This window comes from Patella vulgata, chromosome 5 (assembly GCF_932274485.2).
Source record: "Patella vulgata chromosome 5, xgPatVulg1.2, whole genome shotgun sequence".
Classification (NCBI taxonomy): Eukaryota; Metazoa; Mollusca; class Gastropoda; family Patellidae; genus Patella; species Patella vulgata.
The window spans coordinates 5595859-5616707 of NC_065883.2; the positions used below are offsets into that span (position 1 = coordinate 5595859).

The 20849-nt window shown below is 35.8% G+C and overlaps 1 protein-coding gene and 2 long non-coding RNA genes across 3 annotated transcripts in view; 1 reads left to right on the top strand and 2 right to left on the bottom strand.

The window, feature by feature from the left end:
* Positions 1–11355: 11355 nt before the first annotated feature.
* LOC126822112 (anaphase-promoting complex subunit 1) overlaps positions 11356–20849 on the bottom strand; it is a 122174-nt gene continuing 112680 nt past the window's right edge. Inside the window, exons 51-52 of the mRNA XM_050550861.2 lie at positions 15004–15135; positions 11356–13679 (exon numbers count right to left, since the gene is read on the bottom strand). Coding sequence (XP_050406818.2) covers positions 13585–13679; positions 15004–15135 — 227 coding nt within the window. The 3' untranslated portion in view covers positions 11356–13584. The remainder of the gene's footprint in view (positions 13680–15003; positions 15136–20849) is intronic.
* On the top strand, positions 15777–20779 carry LOC126822167 (uncharacterized). The gene is made up of 3 exons (XR_007680701.1): positions 15777–15957; positions 16328–16384; positions 20628–20779. It is a non-coding gene; the product is annotated as an uncharacterized LOC126822167 (long non-coding RNA).
* On the bottom strand, positions 18766–20689 carry LOC126822155 (uncharacterized). Its single transcript, XR_007680687.2, has 3 exons — positions 20460–20689; positions 19794–19915; positions 18766–19154 (listed from the first exon to the last, which is right to left on the bottom strand). It is a non-coding gene; the product is annotated as an uncharacterized LOC126822155 (long non-coding RNA).

A 20849-nucleotide genomic window follows, 5' to 3' on the forward strand; every position in this document is an offset into this window, starting at 1 on the left:
AATACTCCTCTACGATATGTAATACACATAGAAACTATATTAATACTCCTCTACGATATGTAATACACATAGAAACTATATCACTACTTCTCTACGATATGTAATACACATAGAAACTATATTAATACTCCTCTACGATATGTAATACACATAGAAACTATATTGATACTTCTCGACGATATGTAATACACATAGAGATTATATTAATACTCCTCTATGATATGTAATACACATAGAAACTATATTAATACTCCTCTACGATATGTAATACACATAGAAACTATATTAATACTCCTCTACGATATGTAATACACATAGAAACTATATTAATACTTCTCTACGATATGTAATACACATAGAAACTATATTTATACTTCTCGACGATATGTAATACACATAGAAACTATCGATGTCACACACCCCTACAGCCTGGCCAAAAGGTTTGTGAATGTGATAGATGCTTCCAATTGTATAGTCTCGGTCAAGCAGAAACTCCTCGTCCTAGTCTTCAACGTAGAATATTTGTTGGGATGATAGAGACGACGAATTTTAAACGTAAGCGTTGGGGTGATGAGAGGGAGATACACTCATTGCCGTACACGCGATAGAGTCTAGAACATTTAATGGATTATATTTCAAATTTGTGTGAAGCACTCGGGTCATTCAGCATTACGTGGCTTTCCTTCGGGGTTTAATCCCATTTTTGATTATGTTGTTAGTTCATCAGTCTGAACCATGACATGTTTTTTTTGTTTCTTGACATAACCGAATATTGGGGAAAAGAATAGTTAAATGATGTTATGTGAATAAAATAACAAAATCAACTAAAGCTAATCTAATTAAATATTATTGTAGAGAGACTCCTACGCATGTTTTTTTTTTGTCTTTGATCAAGTAATGACTACTCCACGATATGTTTTGAACGTAGATTGGCTTGTAAATGTCAACTATCATCATATGATGTCTGCTGTAAAATACATGTTTTACAATCAATGCCACATGCAGCTCTTAAAGGACAATATTGGTGTCAGTCAGTATCACATATGTGATTATCCTCGGTTACCCAGTGTACTCATTCCGTTCTACTCCATTATACCCTGGGTTAATCTATGGGGGAGACACGTTATCAAGTTATCCGCCCTTGATGATTGTGCTATTTTTATCGACCAATCCCATAAATTGTTATTTGAAAAGGAAGTTGGCAAAGGGAAGTAACTCTCGTCGGACAATGTTAGGAGTTGGCCTAGTCTAATTGCGTAATTATTAACAACCAATTATATATTATGTTAATAAAGACCAGACGTTCATATAATGTAGGGTCATTAGTTTTATTTAGAATCGTTCGTTCGTTCCCGGAATTTTATGTCCACGTGATATCGTAGACAAGTTGTTGTGAATCAAATTGCCAAGTATAAGTTCAATAATAATAAACATAACAGAATGACATATTTCAGACAAAGAACGAATAGTAATAATAATAACAAAAGTCAAACATATAGATGTTATACATATTTGAAATCAACAACACATACTACATATTTTGATAATACAATTAAATATAAATAAATTATAAATATATACATTATTTACATAAATCTTTTAGTAAATGGACATGAATATGGTTATCTACCCTTATAAAAACGATGGCGAAACGATTGGTTTGTAAACTGTTTTCTGATTGGTTCGTAGACTGTAGCTACATTCTAGGCCAGGGCAGATAATTTGAAATCGTGGAAACCTTATGGATTAACCCAGGGTATAGTGGAGTAGAACGAAATGGGTACACTGGGTAACCGAGGGTGATATGTGATAGAATTGGTTAAACACGTTCCAGATAAAGTTTTAACACAGAGATCATTGCTACTATAAATGCGTAATGAAGGTTTCAACAAACGGAAGTGACGAACGCAAAAGGAAACCACAATTTATCCCTCTATATAACTGACTGAAGTGACGAGTGATAACAGATACACGGCCGAATTTCTGCTCACTAACAATTTCTTCGAAGACCAAAAGTTGTTTATGTTTGGGAATTGTCAGATATCCTCTTACAGTCTTACATAACAACAAATTCGATCGTGTATCTGTTATCACTCTTCACTTCAGTTAGTTATATGGAGGGATAACTCGTGTTTTCCTTTTGCATTCGTCACTTCTAATTGTTTAGACATTCATTACGCATCTATCGTAGCAATGACCCCAGTGTTAAAAGTATATTTGTAATGTGTTTAACGAGTTCTATCACATGTGATAATGATTGACACCAATATTGTCCTTTAAGTAAACCAAGCAGGGTCCCTTGTGGCTGGATTTTAAACAATTAAGGTATAATTTCTCGCATAACGGACGCATAACAAACAAGCAATTTTATTACATGACGGCAAAATAAACAACAATATTTGACATGTTAAGTAACGTTTTACAGTGAGGAGCTGGATTCGGATTGCATGGATGCCTTCTGGCTGTTCTTCTAACAGGTTCCCTTTCATCGTAAATAATCAACAGCGTATGTAAACAATATATTCTATTGAAATAAATAATAATTATATTAAATTTTAGCCACATGCGAGCTTCTGGTTGTAAAGAGATTCTCCTACGAGTCATTGGGGTTGGATGGCCGAATGGTTAGCGCGTGTACGTTGTATAATAAGGTCTGTCATTGAGTCAACTGGGGTGGTTTCCATTCCCCGGTTGTTCGTGAAAAGGAGTAAGGTCGCCTCTCAAATCTCGTGGGTTATCTCCGCTTCCTCTGGTTTCCTCCTACTGTTATAAAGGCCCCAACGCGCAAACGAATTATTGAAATGATATTGAAACATGTTAGTCCCGAAATGACCTAGTTTGTGTCGAGTGGACGTTTAACCCCATTTCTCTCTCTCTCTCTCTCTCTCTCTCTCTCTCTTTTGATAAAAAAAACATATCAACACAAGTCGATAAAGTAAAAACATAACGAGGTTTTGCAGAGTTTTTTTTTTACTTTATCGACTAGTGCTGATATAATTTGATATAACAAGAGCATCGCTAACGCTGGAATATACGTCCACATTCCTGCTTTGATTGATATGGTACTTTTTAAAATTAAGAGAATGAAATATGAAACGGCTGCAATGACTGTAATATGACAATTTACAGACTAAATATTAACAAAAAAGTGGGCGTGACACCATCCAGGGAATCGGGGCACGCACCAAAATAAATAGTTGCTGTCTTTACGGTATAAGGAATAAATATGCAAAGTTCCAAGATGATCCATTCAGAGTTGCAGCCTGTAGACGATAAATAGAAAAATGGGGCGTGGGTGTGTGTGTGGGGGGGAGGGGGGCATGCACCAGCATCAATAGTTGACGTTCTTAGGGTATAAGTTCCAAGATAATCGATTTAGAATTGTGTCCTTCGGCCGCTAAACGCAAAAATTGTGCGTGGCACTGCCCCTGGGGGTCGGGACATACAGCAAAGTCAATATAGTTGCCGTCCTTAGGCTATAAGGAATACATAGGCCAAGTTCCAAAACGATTCATTAAGAACTGTGACCTGTAGGCAACACACCGACACACAAAGAATAAAAATGGGTGTGTCTCTGCCCCTGGGGGTCGGGCAATCACCCAAAAACAATAGGGATCATCCTGAGGGTATCAGGAATAGGTATGCACAGTTTCAAACGGATCTGTTAAGAACTGCGGCCTGTAGGCGACACACAAGACACACGCACAAACTGGGCGTGGCTCTGTCCCAGGGGGGCGGACATGCACCAAAAACAATAGGGATCGTCCTTGGGGTATAAGGAAATAAGTATGAAAAATTTTCAAGACGATCGATTAAGAATTGCGACCTGTAGGCGACACACAGACACACAAAAATAAAATGGGCGTGGCTCTGCCCCCAGGGGTTGGGCATGCACCACAAAAAATAGGGATGTTCCTCGGGGTTTAAAGAAAAAGTATTCAAAGTTTCAAAATGATACGTTAAGAAATGTGTTATTGGGTGATAAAATACAAGTCTCCTCGTGACGAAGTCGTCGGTATAGCTCAACGAGCCTACGGGAGCCGAGTACAAATCTACAGTCAGTCAGTCATCTAAGTTGTTAATGACATGGCGTGATCTGCCATTAAAGAATCCCAATGGAAATACACAAGTGTGTACATTGTGTAATTTTTGTTGGTTTTCATGCGTCATCCCTAAGAAGTAGATCATTCATGATTTTTCTTCCCGTTGTCATGAACGTGTCTGTTTCTTAGAATAATAAATAAAAAAATGCCATAAATGTATTAGTATTAAAAGAACTTAAGAAGCAACATTTTCAGACTGAAACATTAAATAAGATCTGAGCACGGGGTCTAGTAATCCCCGACCGTCAAACCTCATAAACTCACCGTATTACTGACTGTCAACAACACCTCACCGTCGCTGTCTTGTCTACAGGCCTAAGGAGAGGGGATGGAGGAGGTAGTCAGAACATCCCTCAAGGTCCGATGAAACCCATAGATATCTATACATGTATATATTTTATCAGCAAGGCCGGTGTACCACGATCCGCCCCCCCCCCCCTGCCCTAACGTATTATGCCATCGCCCTGTTTGTGTGTGTGTGTGTGTAATGGTAGGTCTGGGTGTGTCTGTGTGTCACGTAGCAGCGGGGAATAGAAACCACGACAGTTGGCTCAATGACAGACCCTAAGATCTAACGCGTATACATTAAAACATTCGGCCACCCGACCCACCCGACCCCCTCCACGAAACGAAACGGGAAACTTTTTCGGATTGAAATCCGGACTTCCTGGTTATGGCCACACTGATCAGCCGTGAATATTTGCTAGGCCGCTACAATCACTGATAAGGATGACATCAATGCGACTTATTTAATGAGTCTCAAATATTAACTTTTTTCCTCCGACAAATTAAATTCTAAAACATTTTTTTGATGTATTAGAAAAATAAATAAAGACGTTTGAAGTATTTGTAGGTAAAAATTATTTCCTATTTAGTGTAAATCAGTATTAAAATGACTAAAAAGCAGCATTCTGCCCGAAGCTGTAACGTCTTATGTAATCAATGCACACGCTATTCAGCCAATGATTGACGCCGCGTGCTGTGACGGCACGTGTTAAAGGCAGTCATCTTTTACAGAGATATTAGAGGACTCGCAATTCTCTGTAAAACAGATTGGGTTATGGCTAGCGTAACTACAGGCCGGAGGATTGACCCATATACAATTCAATTCTTTATTTCTTTAAGTCTACTGACTTATCAGATAACATATATACACAAACATTATAGTTACATACACACTATATACAATATACATGACAATTAAATACAAACATGATATAATTACATATACACGAACACAATATATACATGGCAATTAAGTATAAACAGACAAAAAGTATAGGGTTGGGGGGTAAATACATTGTATTAAATTGCTAGCCTACAAAAATTTAATTTAAACATGACGGAAAGAATCAGTAAACATTATAAACTTCATAAAACCATCCGTTAATTTATTTTTCTTTCCGATCTTCTAAAACGGCTTTGAATCTGGGAAAATAAGCTAGATTATTACCATAATAATAACCAGGTGACAGTCAAATCAAAGAAGGGGGTGGGGACATTCTAGTTAGGTCAGGTAATGTGGCATGTTTAAATATTATTTAATAGAGTGGTTCTTTTCTTATCTGCAGAAATGAGAAATTTGGCCAGATTCCGTATTTCGGATGTTGAAGTTGTACTTAATAATTGAATTAATTTAAATATATTAGGTTTTCGTAAAAAGTATGGTTTGATAAATTGGTGACGCAGTTCATTATAACAAGGGCAGCTTAAAATAAAATGAAATTCGTCTTCTATATCGTCCAGGTTACAAAGTGAGCATTTTCTTTCATTACGTTTTATTTTATTGTATCGACCTACTTCTATATTTAAATTATGTGCCGATATTCTGAATTTGCTAATAGTTTTAAGAAAAGTAGATTTAACGCTTTTTTTTTAAACAGCTCTGAATCTAGGGAACACCTACTGTGTATTAGACGCACTCATTTAGCAGGGGTTTATCATCAGTGTGCTTGTTAAACTTGATTATGGGTCTTCCCAAATACATTAAGGACATTGGGGTTTTGGAAATGAAATGGGGTGCGGTTTAACGTCCAACTACTCCTCATTAGGGTTCCTGGAATTGACCCTCTAGCTTCTATTAAAAATGACTTATTCTTCCTTCGCTGGATTCATTCATTCTATGGCTTGCATGTGTTCCAATCAGCATATAAATAGGAGATTCTTGCTCGGTGTTTATTTCACTTATAAGTTTATGTTTTATATAGTGTGTTATTGTAATTTGTAAATAAAGAGACTCTACAAAGTTTTATGAGTTAATTATTAATTCTTATCAAATGGGTGGGGGGGGGGGGTGCGCGGTTGGGTGACCGAATGGTTAGCACGTGCGCGCTGTATCATAAGGTCTGTCATTGAGTCAACTGGTGTGGTTTCGATCCCCCGGTTGTACGTGACAAGGAGTAGGATCGCCTGTCCAACCTCGTTATTTTCCGGGTCATCCCACTACTAAAGACCCCTAGGCGCAAGGGAATTATAGAAATAAAATTGAACCATGTGTTAGTCCCGAAATGTCCTAGTTTGTGTCGAGTGGACGTTAAACCCCCTCTCTCTCTATATATATATTTTCAAATGATGGATGGCCCAATCCACAATGGCTGTCAATCTCTGTTATCTAACCTGATTGAAATTGGGTTGATCTAATAAATCTGGTTACATACATGTATACATTTGGTAATATTAGTATTATGGTTCTTCTTGTGCCGACAGTTTTAACAAAAAATGAAATGGGTTTAACGTCCTACTGTTTTGCTCCGAACTGGGCTAATGAAGACGGGCATACGCCATACAGTGTGCTATGAGGGAAATTTTGCCCGGACAGCGGCACTACGGTCTACTCTTATATCGAATTCCAACTGTCAAGGGATCTTTTACGTGCACGCCAATGTGTACATGGGGCCTCAGTTTTTCGTCCCATCCTTACGACTAGACAGCTGTCCTTTTCAGGCCCTTTGTCCAGCTTAACTGACAAGGGGGATCCACGCCGGAAACAGTTTTAAGAAAAAAGTGACGACTCTGCCTATTCGAGTTTCAACAAACATGCATGCTTTTTCTTTGGACAAATGCGCATCAATCGATCGACTTTTTTGGTATGACATCACAATTCCAAGATGGCAGCGAAGATGTCATGTTCTTATAACTAAGTAATTGATGTTTATAATTGATGTAAGTAAATAACACGAGTTGTAGATTGTGTTTCATATTATAATTTCCTGTTGATTGTCGTCCTTGATGTTTAGGACCAATTCAATTGTTTTTAACTTTTATTTTCATCCGCCTTCTGTATTAATATTGCTAGAATTTGTGCTCTTATAAGTAATGATAGCATTATATTGTATTAATTAATATCTCTGGCAAGTTAGTAGATTCACATATTTTTACTTAAATCAAGTTAGAGAATAAGTGACGGGTTGACACATAAAAAGTGTTATAGCGCCAAAACATGTGTCAATAAAATACGAGATTACGCGTGCTTGGAAATTTACTAATTACATCATTTGGCTAAAGTAATCAATCATAATCAGTAATTGTACAGGTTCATGGTCATGAGTAGCTTATTCTGTGCGTGATATCCATGAGTCCTATAACAAAGATCATGGTAAACTTTTAAGACGGATTTTCATTAGATTCCGGAGACATTACGATCTGAGTTCCTGGACAGCAGCTTGATTCCAGAAGGTTAAAGATGTAGCAATTTCTATCAGCAGACTCGCCGAGCGAGCCTGACTGGATGAGGTTTGAGAGGGAGAGAGAATGCATTGTACCATATTATGTACATGTAAGCAGCTATGATATATAAAATGTAAAAATGAACTGTTGCATTATTTTAACTACTGAGAAGACAAACGTCTTTAGAAAACAGTAAGAAGTAAATACACAACGTGAAGGGGAAGTAAAGGCAGCTAGAGACAGATTTTTAAACGATCACAAGGCTACTAATATATGTAGTAAGAAAAGATGCATGGATCATACGTAGGATGTGGCGATCGGTTTTGCGACGCCCGCTCTCCACGTCTGACAGAAGGCCCATGGCACACTGATCAGCAGTGAATTTTCGCTAGGCCGCTACTACAATCACTGATAAGGATGACATCGATGCGACTTAATGAGCCAGAAATATTAACTTTTTTCCTGCGACAAATTAAAGCGGAAATTGCAAATTTTTAAAATTTATTAAAATAAAGCCTGAAAATAGATGGTATCCATAAATAGTCCTACCTTGTTAAAGAATAATCCTATAATTCACTATTGCCAGATGAGAAATTGGCAAAAATATCATTTTCCTCTTCATTTTCAAACGTTTGAAAAAAGCTACTCCATGGTGGAGAATAGAAAACAAGGGAGGTAATTGGGGGGTAATTGTGTTATTATTTCGTGTGTAAATGAGTTTTAAGTGTGAGAATGACACCTATGATCGTATAATTGTGAGTTGACAACCTATTGAGCAAAAGACATAGAAATAATTACGTTTTGACTTTCTTGTATTGGAAAAATATTATAAAAGCGTTCGACGGAATTTGTAGGTAAAAATTATTTCCTATTTAGTGTAAATGGGTATTAAAATGACTAAAAGGCAGCATTCTCTCCGAAGCAGTAACGTCTTATGTAAACAATGCACGCGCCATTCAGCCAATGATTGACGCCGCGTGCTGTGACAGCACGTGTTAAGGCAATCATCTTTGACAGAGATATTACTACTAGACTCGTAATTCTCTGTGAAACAGATTGGGCCCATAGTACTACACCTCATCTTTATTAAACATACATTAGTTTCCTCACATTGCTAAAGACCCCTACGCGCAAGCGAAATATTGAAATAAAAAATAAACCATATGTTAGTCCCGAAATGACCTAGTTTGTGTCGAGTGGACGTTAAACCCCATCTCTCTCTCTCTCTTTAAACATACATTATGCAAGAGCTAAAACTGCCTACTGCAGGTCTCTCTTTAGGCCCGAAATGTTATCTAAGACATTAATTAACATATCCAGACCATAATCAACTCTCGATGTCATCGCTTGCCTGCGATACTTACTGGATTAGAACCCTATCTGCTGTTTAACGCTCATTGATAATTAAATTTAAAAAATGGATAATCGAGACTATGTTCTTTATGGTACCGATTTTAGAAATGATGATCGAGGCTAAGCCCAAAATTCAATCGCCAAATTCTCGGTTCAGAGTAGATCAATTTGACTAAACTTTCAGCAAATTCCCTTTACATTATCTAGTTTTTAACTATTTTAGTGAGAACTGCCAACTCTTTATCTAATCTCCCATAATATATCCTTAAATAAAAATGTATTTAGGTAATTAGTATATTTAAATTCATAATAATCATTTCCAATGTGGTATTTTTGTGTTCTAGTCTATTTTTGTTACATTATTGTTATTACATATATTTTATTTTCCTGTCGTTTATTGATAATAAATGGCCTATTCAATTTCATATCACTTACTGTTATATTTGTCTACTAGAACACTCAATGTCTGTCGTGAAATGAAATGAAGTTTAACGTCCTACTGTTCTGCTCCGAACTGGGTTAATGAAGACGGGCGTACGCCATACAGTGTGCTATGAGGGAAATTAAGCCCTGACAGCGGCACTATGGCCTACTCTTACATCGAATGGGGTGAAAAACCGAGGTCGTGTCACGGTAAATATAATTTCGACACAGACTATGATCCATTTATATTAATATGGTGAATTGAATTCATGTTATTGTTTATTACAAATTTAACGTCCAATAAATTATAATATAATATTATGGACAGGTTCATTTAATCAAAATGATTACACATCGAGGCGTAATATCAAAAAAAAAGGAAATAGGGTAAAAACATAGAATAGAAAAAATAAGTTCTTGTTCAGACTGGCAGTATATCTAATTAGCTTTATTAATAATGATAAAGCTTGTTAACGCTGGACCTGAATGACAAGTTTTAAGCAGAGTTAATGGATTAATCAAATCGCAGTTGCGTGGTATAAGGATCTGTAAGTGACAGTTATGGGGGCAGTGGAGGCCTTCCACCGGATTTTCAAAGTTCTGGGCATCGAGGCCCCTTCAATCCATGTTGGGCCCGTGGTTAACATCCAAGAATTCAGTGTAATCCGGCGTCGTACTTTGAAAAAATTGTCGACCATAAAAACAATAGATATACATTACATTGTTCATCAATTTTACAGCACCCCTGAGAACCCCCCACCCCACCCTCCGTTGCTATGAGCTAGTTACGGCCCTGTATATCTGTGTTTCACTGTTTTGTTTATTTAGCAGGAAAAGTGTATCAAGAAAACGTATAAAATCCTCTCTAGCGGGAATGTTTTGGTTACAACTTGTTGTGCTACTAGGAGGTGGAATCAAGGTAATGTTGAACTCATTTATATTCAAGTTTTAGTTTCTGTATAGACTACATTACTTATGATATTTCAGGTTTTGGTTCGAACAAAACGCATTTAAATCGCGCCAGGCCAGGATGGAGAGAGAGAAATGGGGTTTAACGTCCACTCGACACAAACTAGGTCATTTCGGGACTAACGTATGGTTTTAATTTTATTTCAATAATTTGCTTGTGCGTAGGGGTCTTTAGCAGTGGGAGGAAACCGGAGGAGGCCAGGATGGAGAATTTTGCGGGGATTTTAAACGTTATGATCCTTTCAATATCAATGTCTCTTCCCTTGTGTCGGGCTAGAATGTGGATTATTGCAGGGATTGTAAACGTTGTGATCCTCTCCCCATTATTTATCACTGACTGACTTTAAATTAGGTTTGATTTAGTTACATTCATCTGTGTGGAATAGTACTGACTAAGTCTAGGTCACTTGTGTTAGGTTGGGGCCCCCGCATGCACAAGGCCCCAGGGTCCCAACCATGGTTAATCCCACACCGCTTGATAAGTCTCTCTTCAAAATGACATAATGAAGTGGGGTTTAAAGTCCTACTGTTGTGCTCCGAACTGGGTTAATGAAGATGGGCTTATGCCATACAGTGTGCTATGAGGGAAATTTTGCCCTTACAGCAGAACTAAGGCCTACTCTAGTATCAAATTTCAACTGCCAAGGGTTCTTTTATGTGCACACCAATGTGTAAATATGACCTTGGTTTTCCATACCATCCGAAGGACTACACATTGTCCCTTGCTTTGCACAGATGACAAGTAGAATTCCTGACGAATTCTTTTAGTCAACACCCGATTTCTAACTCTTAAGGAGTAACCGTGGTTCCTGGATATAAAAACAACTCAGCCTGGTTTGATACAATTGTTAGTTTTATTGCTGTAAAGCATAACAATATAATATTTACATATAATACCTACAAGATAAACATGATTTTATAGGACATGACCTGAAAAAATGACCAAAAATGCGCTGACTGGGCTAATATGAGAGAGAGAGAGAGGGTTTAATGTCCATTTAACACAAACTAGGTCATTTTGGGACTAACATTGTTTAATTTTATTTCAATAATTTGCTAGCGCGTAGGGGTCTTTAGCAGCGGAAGGACACCGGAGGACCCGGAGAAAACCTATGAGGCTAGACAGGCGACCCTAATCCTTGTCACATACAACTGGGGAATCAAAACCACACCAGTTGACTCAATGACAGACCTTATGATACAACGCGCACACACTAACCATTTGTGACTGGATCTAAACTCTCTCTCTCTCTCTCTCTCTCTCTCTCTCTCTCTCTGTGTTAATCATATTCGGTGATCAGTATTTGTCTTTCTTGGTCAGTTTTGTCATTTTTGGATAGACTGTATCAGACTGTGTGCAGCAAGCTCCCGTCTGGATGTCATATCATGTGACCGAATGTCAGTCATACAAATCAAGTGGAATGAATTATTTCAACCATAGAACAACCTTAAAAAAACAATCCTTAACCAACTCGAAACCAATCTGATTAAAATACAGATCTATATTCCGTTTCGTTTTCGTTTTTTTATACTTTCGATGGCCTACACTACATGAAGATCTGACCGGTTTTAGCGATAAGTCGCGTCAGAGGTCATACAAGCGGCTTTTGACCCTATGACATCAGATATTTGATTAACCAATCAGCATTGTGTTTAATAGTGGATTACCCACAGTTCCGTGCAAAACATAAACGCCATAACAGAATGTTTCATTGGATAATTCCTCACACCATTCGGAACACGTCAATGGTAACAACTCTTCCAGATCCTAGGGTAGTAAAGACAAGTAAAACGAAATTTTGAACTATAAAATCGAAACGAAATAGGATCTTTGTTTTAATCAGATTGACTCGAAAAAAAACCAAAATTATTAATAATATATCTAGTCTAGCATAAAACCAATGTATGATTCTGATATTAAAGATGCATTATGTAAAAGCTAAATGTGCAAATCTTTCTTTTGGTTTAAATGTTATATAAATTATTATTTTGACATTTATCCACATGACGAGCCCCTAATCAACTCTCTGGAACATTGGATGACGGAGATTTAAATGGATTTTATGAAACGAAAGAGAAAATATCAATTGTATTGGCAAGGGTTACCTTTTTTTTTACATATAAAACCATAAATTTAACTGTAATTTTTGTTTTAAGGTTGTGTAAATTGACTGAAAGGTAAATTCTCCAGCCTATCAAATTGACGGCCAGCCAGTCAAATAGACAACCAGCCAGTCTAAATTGACAACCAGCCGGTCTAAATTGACAACTAGCCGGTCTAAATTGACAGTCAGCCAGTCTAAATTGACAGTCAGTCAGTCCAAATTGACAGAAAGGTAAATTCTCCAGCCAATCAAATTGATGGCCAGCCATTTAAATTGACAACCAGCTAGTCTAAACTGACAGTCAAATTGACAGCCAACCAGTCTAAATGGACAGTCAACCAGTCAAAATTGGCAGCCAGCCAAACTGACAGTCAATCTAGCCAGCCAGTCAAATTAAGAGCTAGTCAGTCAAATTGTCAACTAGCCAGTCTAAATTGACCGTTAACCAGTCAAATTGACCATCAACCAGTCAAATTGACCATCAACCAGTCAAATTGACAGTCAGTCAGTCCAAATTGACAGTCAGCCAGTCCAATTGACAGTCAACCAGTCCAATTGACAGCCAACCAGTCAAATGGAAAGCCAGCCAGTCAAATGGAAAGCCAACCAGTCTAAATTGACCGTCAACCAGTCAAATTGACAGCCAGTCAGTCCAAATCGACAGCCAGCCAGTCAAAATTGTGAAATGACAGCCCTGTGTATTACAAGTCCTAAAGTACAAAAATAACATACAACTTAAACAATATCATGATAATCAGATTCAGCACTTTTTTTCTGACATTCTTCACGCCAAAATGTCAATTCATTTATTTGAATCCATTTCACCTTTTAACAGTCTAGTGGGAAGCACTGATATTTGAGTTTTTGAGATATGCACTGTGCATTTTCAAACTATAATTGTCATGAGATTTTATGTTTTCTATAGCACTGTCATTGTTTTATTCGATTGACGTAATAATTCATTATCAACTTGTCACTTGTAAAGCTGATAATATTCTCATCGTCGTGGTAACGCTTACACCTTTTAGATCTCGACATAATACAGGTAATGTAACTGGTTCTGTAAATAAAAAAAAAATAACAAAATTAATTTAAGCATAGCAGCACTGATTTTTATTGATTTAATTTATAGTCAGTTGTATGGAACCGCTAGAAAATAAAACGAAATTGGGTTAAATGTACTACTGTTCGGCTCCGATTTGGTTAATAAATACGGGCATATGCCATACAGAGTGCTATGAGGGAATTTTTGCCCAGGCAGCAGCACTATGACCTACTGTTATATTGAATTCCAACTGTCAAGGGATCTTTTAAGTGCACACCAATGTTTACAGAGGTCCTCAGTTTTTCTCATCATCCGAAAGACTAGACAGCTGTCCTTGTCAGGCCTTCCGTCCTGCATCACTGACAAGGGGGAAACCATGCCGGAAAATCCTGATGAACTTTCTCAGCCAATACAGGGATCGAACACAGCTCTTTTAAAGGAGAAATCCCAGGTTTTTTTTTTCTTTTTTAATTCAATTTCGGTAATACTAAACTTAACTTAACCTAGTTCTCTGGGAATTTTGAAAAGTCAAAACATAATTATTTCTATGTCTTTTGCTCAATAGGTTATCAAATCACTATTATACAATCATGGGCATTATTTCCCACCCTTAAAAATCTATGACACAGGAAATAATAACACAATTACCTCCCCTGTTTTGCTATTGACAACATGGGGCAGCCATTTTCGAACGTTGGAATTTGAAGTTAAAAATGATATTTTTGCCAATTTCTCAGCTGGCAATAATAGCGAATTATAGGATTAATAGGATTATTCTTTAACAAGGTAGGACTGTTTATGGATACCATCTATTTTAAGGCTTTATTTTAATACGTTTTAAAAATATAACTTGAAAATTTGCAATTGCAACTTTAATCAAAGTATTTATTCCACTGCCATTTAATAAAATTGACAATGAATAGAGATAGAGAGACACACACACAAACTTTTGGGACTAACATATGGTTCAATTTATTTCAATAATTCGCTTGCGCGTACAGGTCTTCAGCAGTGCGAAGAAACCAGAGGACCCAGAGAAAACCCACGAGATTGGACAGGCGATCCTCTTGGAAGAAACCAGAGGCCCTGGAAGGAAAAACCCACAAGGTTGGACAGGCGACCCTACTCCTTGTCATGTACAACCAGGGAATCAAAACCACGCCAGTTGACTCAATGACAATGAATAAATAGTCTGTGAGTGTATGACAGATGTGAAAAGGAATAGAACCGCATTACAAAATAGTATACTAATTTGGGGATATGGTGGTTATTCAGGACAGAGATCTAGCCTCGAAGGCGATAGTTCTCCGTGTGCAAAATAAGAATCATTTAAGCTTACTTTTCCAGGATAAAGATTTAAACTGACTCGGTGTAGGAAAATCAAACCAGGTTAAAAATGACGAGAGGTTACCAATATCTTCACCTTTTATAATATTACCCTGTATATAGTTTACTATTAGTTCCATATTTCCTATAAATATAAACAATTCAAATATATAGTCAACATATTATCTATAAATATAAACAATTCAAATATATATTCACCATATTATCTATAAATCTAAACAATTCAAATACATATTCACCATATTATCTATAAATCTAAACAATTCAAATACATTATTATCTATAAATATAAACAATTCAAATATATTTTCTATAAATATTAACAATCCAAATATAAATCATCTATAAATATAAACAATTCAAATATAAATCATCTATAAATAATTCAAATATAAATCATCTATAAATATAAACAATTCAAATATAAATTATCTATAAACATAAACAATTCAAATATATTTTCACTATGGATTAACAATTATGAATTCACCATATTACCGATAAATATAACATTTAAAAAATATCATAACAACAATAAGAGTTGTCTACCGAGCATCTAGACAAGTTCAAACAATCTGCATCAATTAGAAGCAGAGTTATGTGTTCCTAAGTTTTGACCAGACAAAAAAACTCACTAAGTCAAAAATGCTTATCACCCAACAGAGAGAGAGAGAGAGAGAGAGGGAGAGAGAGATTGATCCATTGACACAAACTAGGTCATTTCAGGACTAACATATGCTTCAGTTTTATTTTTATAATTCGCTTGAACCATAGAACTAGAACACTAACGGGAACGCCCACTCGGTGACGTATAACGGTGATGACATAATTATGTTGTACATCGCATGCGCGAAGTCAATAAGGCACAAGTAACTTCCGGCCGTATGTCAACATGGCAGAAGCGTACGACGTCCTGGAATTTCAAGAACTTGACGGTGTAATAGATGTAAGTTATTCATAATTTTAATGAGTTTTTTTTAAATTAGTTATATAACATACCATCGGGAGTATAAACCATTTATTTTCGGACATTAAATTATCCGAACACACGTTTGTGTATCATTTTCTACTACATATTATAAAATTATTATTAATAAATTATGATGACATTCACATTTTATTTTTTTTATTTATTGTTTTGTGTATATTGTTGTTAGCCTTTGGCATGTCCGTGCCAGTTTTGGCTGGTTTCCCAGTGCCCTTTTCTTGTTTATAACAAGGGGTTTTACATAGGCTAAGCCTGTTCCCCAATCCCATTCAGACATCTTGAATAAAAATATTGTTTATAAAAAAAAAATGTGTATTCTTTACTACAGCTTTTCTTTGCTAAAGATTTGTTTGAGACATCTCAACCTGTCGTTCCAGTAGCATCCGTAAGTTTTCTACATATACAACATACATGCATATAGTCACATAGTGTTCGTAGCAAATGGGCAAGTTATGAAACTCATTATAGTCTCGACCATGTCTATATATTTTTTTTCTTCTCAAACGATCAAATTGCTTTGGAAATGAAATGAAATGGGGTTTAACGTCCTACTGTTCTGCTCCTATGCTGGGCTAATGAAGACGGGCATACGCCATAAGGTGTGATTTAAGGGAAATTTTGCCCGGGCAGCGGCTCTATCACCTATTCTTATATCGAATTCCAACTGCCACGGGATCTTTTACGTGCATTCCAATGTATACAGGTGACCTCGGGTTTTCGTATCATCCGAAGGATAAGACAGCTGTCCTTGTCAGGCCCTCCGTACTGCATCACTGAAAAGGGGGAACCACGCCGGAAAATCTCGGCCAATGCAGGGATCGAACACCCGACCTCCAGGCTAGCGAGCCAGCGTCTTACCCACTTAGCCACGTGATCCCAAATTGCTTTGGAACAGTTTCTTTTATTTTGTATAATATTTACTTTAAAGGGACAATAACACTCTTGCTGGCTTGAAAGCTCCAGAAAATAAATAATATCTCTATCTAAGTACTAGATGTTTAAGTGTCCCACCTGTTGTGTAAATTATCCATTACATCCTATTTTACTTGTCCAGAGGGTTCGAAAATATTTTTAAATCGAAGTTTCATTTGAAAAGGTTTACGTTAGACGTTTCAAAGCATTATGTTGAATTGTTTATATAAGGTGTGTTAAGATGAAATTTGTATCATCAATTAATTGAAATATTCTAAAATAGCCTTCAAAGGCTAATATCTTCGCTCGCAATAGAGTAATTTGAATGAAATTTTCAAATTAGTCATTTTACATTTTTTATCTTCGAACTATTATAGCAAGAATGGCTAGCTCTTTATCAAAATCTTACATAATGTATATTTAAGAATAATTTAATACATTTATAAAGCTCACACATTACAAGTTGTGCACCTGTATAAAATTTATATAAATTTTGTTATCATTGTTAATATTTTATACTGAGATGCAATAAAAAAAATACATCACTTTTATAAATGGATGAATGTAAATCTTGTTTGAAATGAATCCAGGTTTAACGCCCTACTTAGTACTTTTCAGCTCAATTTTGTTTTAAAGATTTGCTTTAATCTTGCAATTAAGGATGTAACAACATCATATTACGATGATAACATGTGAGAATGTTTTGAAGATTGCGTAAACGCACCCCGAACAATTCTCAATCAAAAAAATTAAACCCAACAGAATCAGTATGTTGATTTTTCTGGTACACACGTGGGGTATATGATGCAGCTTTTAAAAAGCTAGGTTTTGTGGAAGGTGCAAAGTTATGCCACGTCATCTCAGAGGTGCTATTTCATTGCGTCTCGATATATTTTGTTTACTATTATCAACCTGGCCCCAAGTTCACAAAGCATTCCCAGACTTAAGAATTTGCTCAACCTTCAATCACTGTTTTTGAGAAATATCTTTGATCCAGAAACACAAAACTTTGCACAGTTTCTTATTGATATATTTACATTAAAACAACAATAGTTAGTAAAGTGCTATATTTGAGTTAAAATAAGACAAACAATTTTGAGTAAAACCTTAACTTAAGACTGAGAATGCTTTGTGAACTTGGGGCCTTGTTTTCTTTTCATTACTTATTAACTACAATACAGTAATAACAAGAAATAAAAAATCTGTAGAACACTGCTGATTAAGTTCTAGATTTAATCCTAGATTCAATCACATTTATATTTTTATACTTCCAATATTGATATTAATTCCAATAGAGCCAGGAAATGTTTAGTTTAATTATACACTTTCTATTTTGTTGTGTGAAATTATCTGTATAATCTGTGTTTTTGTTACTTTCATTGTGTGAAATGCTTGCAGCAAAGTGCTGTAAATAAAATACCTGACATCACTGATCACAGTTTAACTCTATAACTTCTCATTTGACCTCAAATCTATGTGGAGTCGAGTCAGTTGGAAGAAATAAATCAAAATGGAGTAAAATCTACATTTTAATCAAATTCATACCACATGATTATATTCTATCACTGTTTGCTCGTTTATATGGCAACTATATATTATTGCTAAGCTATTTTTGAATTGTAAATTACATTTACAAGTATGTAAATATTGATTCTTTGAATTATATATTGTCAATCAAAATCTGAATATGCAATGTGCTATGTAGCCATATATGTGAAATAAACTATTATTATTACTATTTACTTTCTCTGTAAATCTCTGTTAATCTGTCGACAACTTAAACAAATTTCTTTTTGAGTGTCCTCAACAAAACTATTACATACAGAACCAAGTACACAGCTTTCGTAATTTCTATGTTGACTTATTTGTGTTCATGAAAATATCAACCTGTCTGATATATCTTACAGTTGTAGGCTGACATTGAGAATAAGACTGTAAATGTTTTGATGTTATGCCCCCACATATCTTCATATTCTCAACAGTTCTTATAAGTAAATCTATAGATGTAACTTTAATTTGAACAGGAAACAAAAATTATTATATTGTACTTCACAATTCAAGTCCTTGTCAATGGTTAAATGGTATGTTACACTTTTATCTTCAGTTTTAAACAGATAGATATAATCACTTGAAGACTGACATAGCCACAAAGCAGACATTTGACATAAAAATGATTTCTGCAACATCTGAAAGGTTACTTCGTTCATATGTAAACATTGAGTTTCCTCGGTTTTCCTTGGACTCTGAATAAAATAGACAAATTCATAAAATTCAATTAAAACAAGAAGAATTGGATTCTGATACATGTATTCATAATTTTCTCGGTTTCTGAATAAAATCGAAAAAATTACAAAAGTAAATATAAAGAAGAATCGGATATTCATACAAGTATTTATAAATAAAATTATGGGAGATTACAGAAAGAGCTAGCAGTTCTCATTATAATAGTTAAAAAATAGATAATGTAAAGGGAATTTGCTGAAAATTTCAGTCAAATTCATCCACCCTGAACCAAGTATTTAATGATTAAATTTTGGGCCTAGCCTCGATCAGCATTACTATAGTCGGTACGATAAAAAAAAACCATGGTCTCGATTATTGATTTTTTGATTTAATCAGAAGTAGCAGACTGGGCTCTAATTCAGTATATATCACAGGCTAGCGATGCCATCGAGCGTTGATTATGGTCTGGATAAGTTAATTAATGTCTAATTAATAATTTAGATAACATTCCAGGCCTAAAGAAAGACCTGCAATTGACAGATTTAGCTCTTGCATAATGTCTGTTTAATATTGATGAATTAAATGTTCATATACTGATCTTTTATAAGGAAACATCGAATGTTCATATTCATAATTAAGTTAACAGAAATTTAAGTTACCGGTGACTTCCTTGGATTCAATTTCTTTGTTGTTACGCTTTTCTGTAGAAGAATTAAGGTTGATAGTCTCCCTAACCCTTCTTTTAATCTTCGATATGTGGACCCAGAATTTTTGTAAACATCTGAAATATTCATAAAATCAAAATAAAAAGGTTCCTACATACAAAACAAAAGGTTCAGATATAATTAATTTTTTTTCCATGCTTGTTGATTATTCATACCGGGAACAAGATTATTTCGGAATTTAAAAGTAAAAGGATTTGACAGGTCAAGGTCAGTCATAAATAAATATACAATTTTAATTTTTATGGAGCTGCTCAGTTAAAACTTTGACCTTTAAAAAAAAATAATAATTAGTAATTCATAAAATTAAAGTAAAAGAAGATTGTTGAGAGAGAATCGTCATGCTGTCACACACTCATCGGGTGAAGTATTCGTCAATTTCATAACAAATTGCAAGTAGACTAGGCCTAGCTACGGCACTAATGTAAACAAACCTATATGCATACAACTTTGATGAGAGAAAGGGTAAAATCTAACGGGCAAACATGAAAATACAGACATTCAGCTAGTATGGGTTTAACTTAACTTCATTGTAGGTTGTCAGGGTGGACTGCCAACTAGAATCTACATAATTAATTTCTTTTGATTTGAGTTTTCACTTACTTTTTCAACGAAATAATCCGGCTCAACGTGTCTTGAACATATTGTCAAGGTCTTGTCATTTATCGGGTCTGATCTGGTAGACTGTATGATACGTAATGATTCTCTCTCCACTCTATGTTGTTTTTGGGTAAGCGATAGAATGATCAACCCCGATTTCTTTTATTGCAGGCGGAACATCCGAACAAAACACAATTCGCGCCAGGCATTTTGTTAGTGCGAGCAGAAACCGGAAGTAAGCTGTGCCCGATATCAGCGTCAGAGGCCCGCCGTCACATAAGGTAGTGACGTCACACGGTGGGCGTTCCCGTTAGTATTCTAGTTCTATGCTTGAACGTAGAGGTCTTAAGCTGAAGGAGAAAACCAGTGAGGTTGAACTGGCAACCCTATACT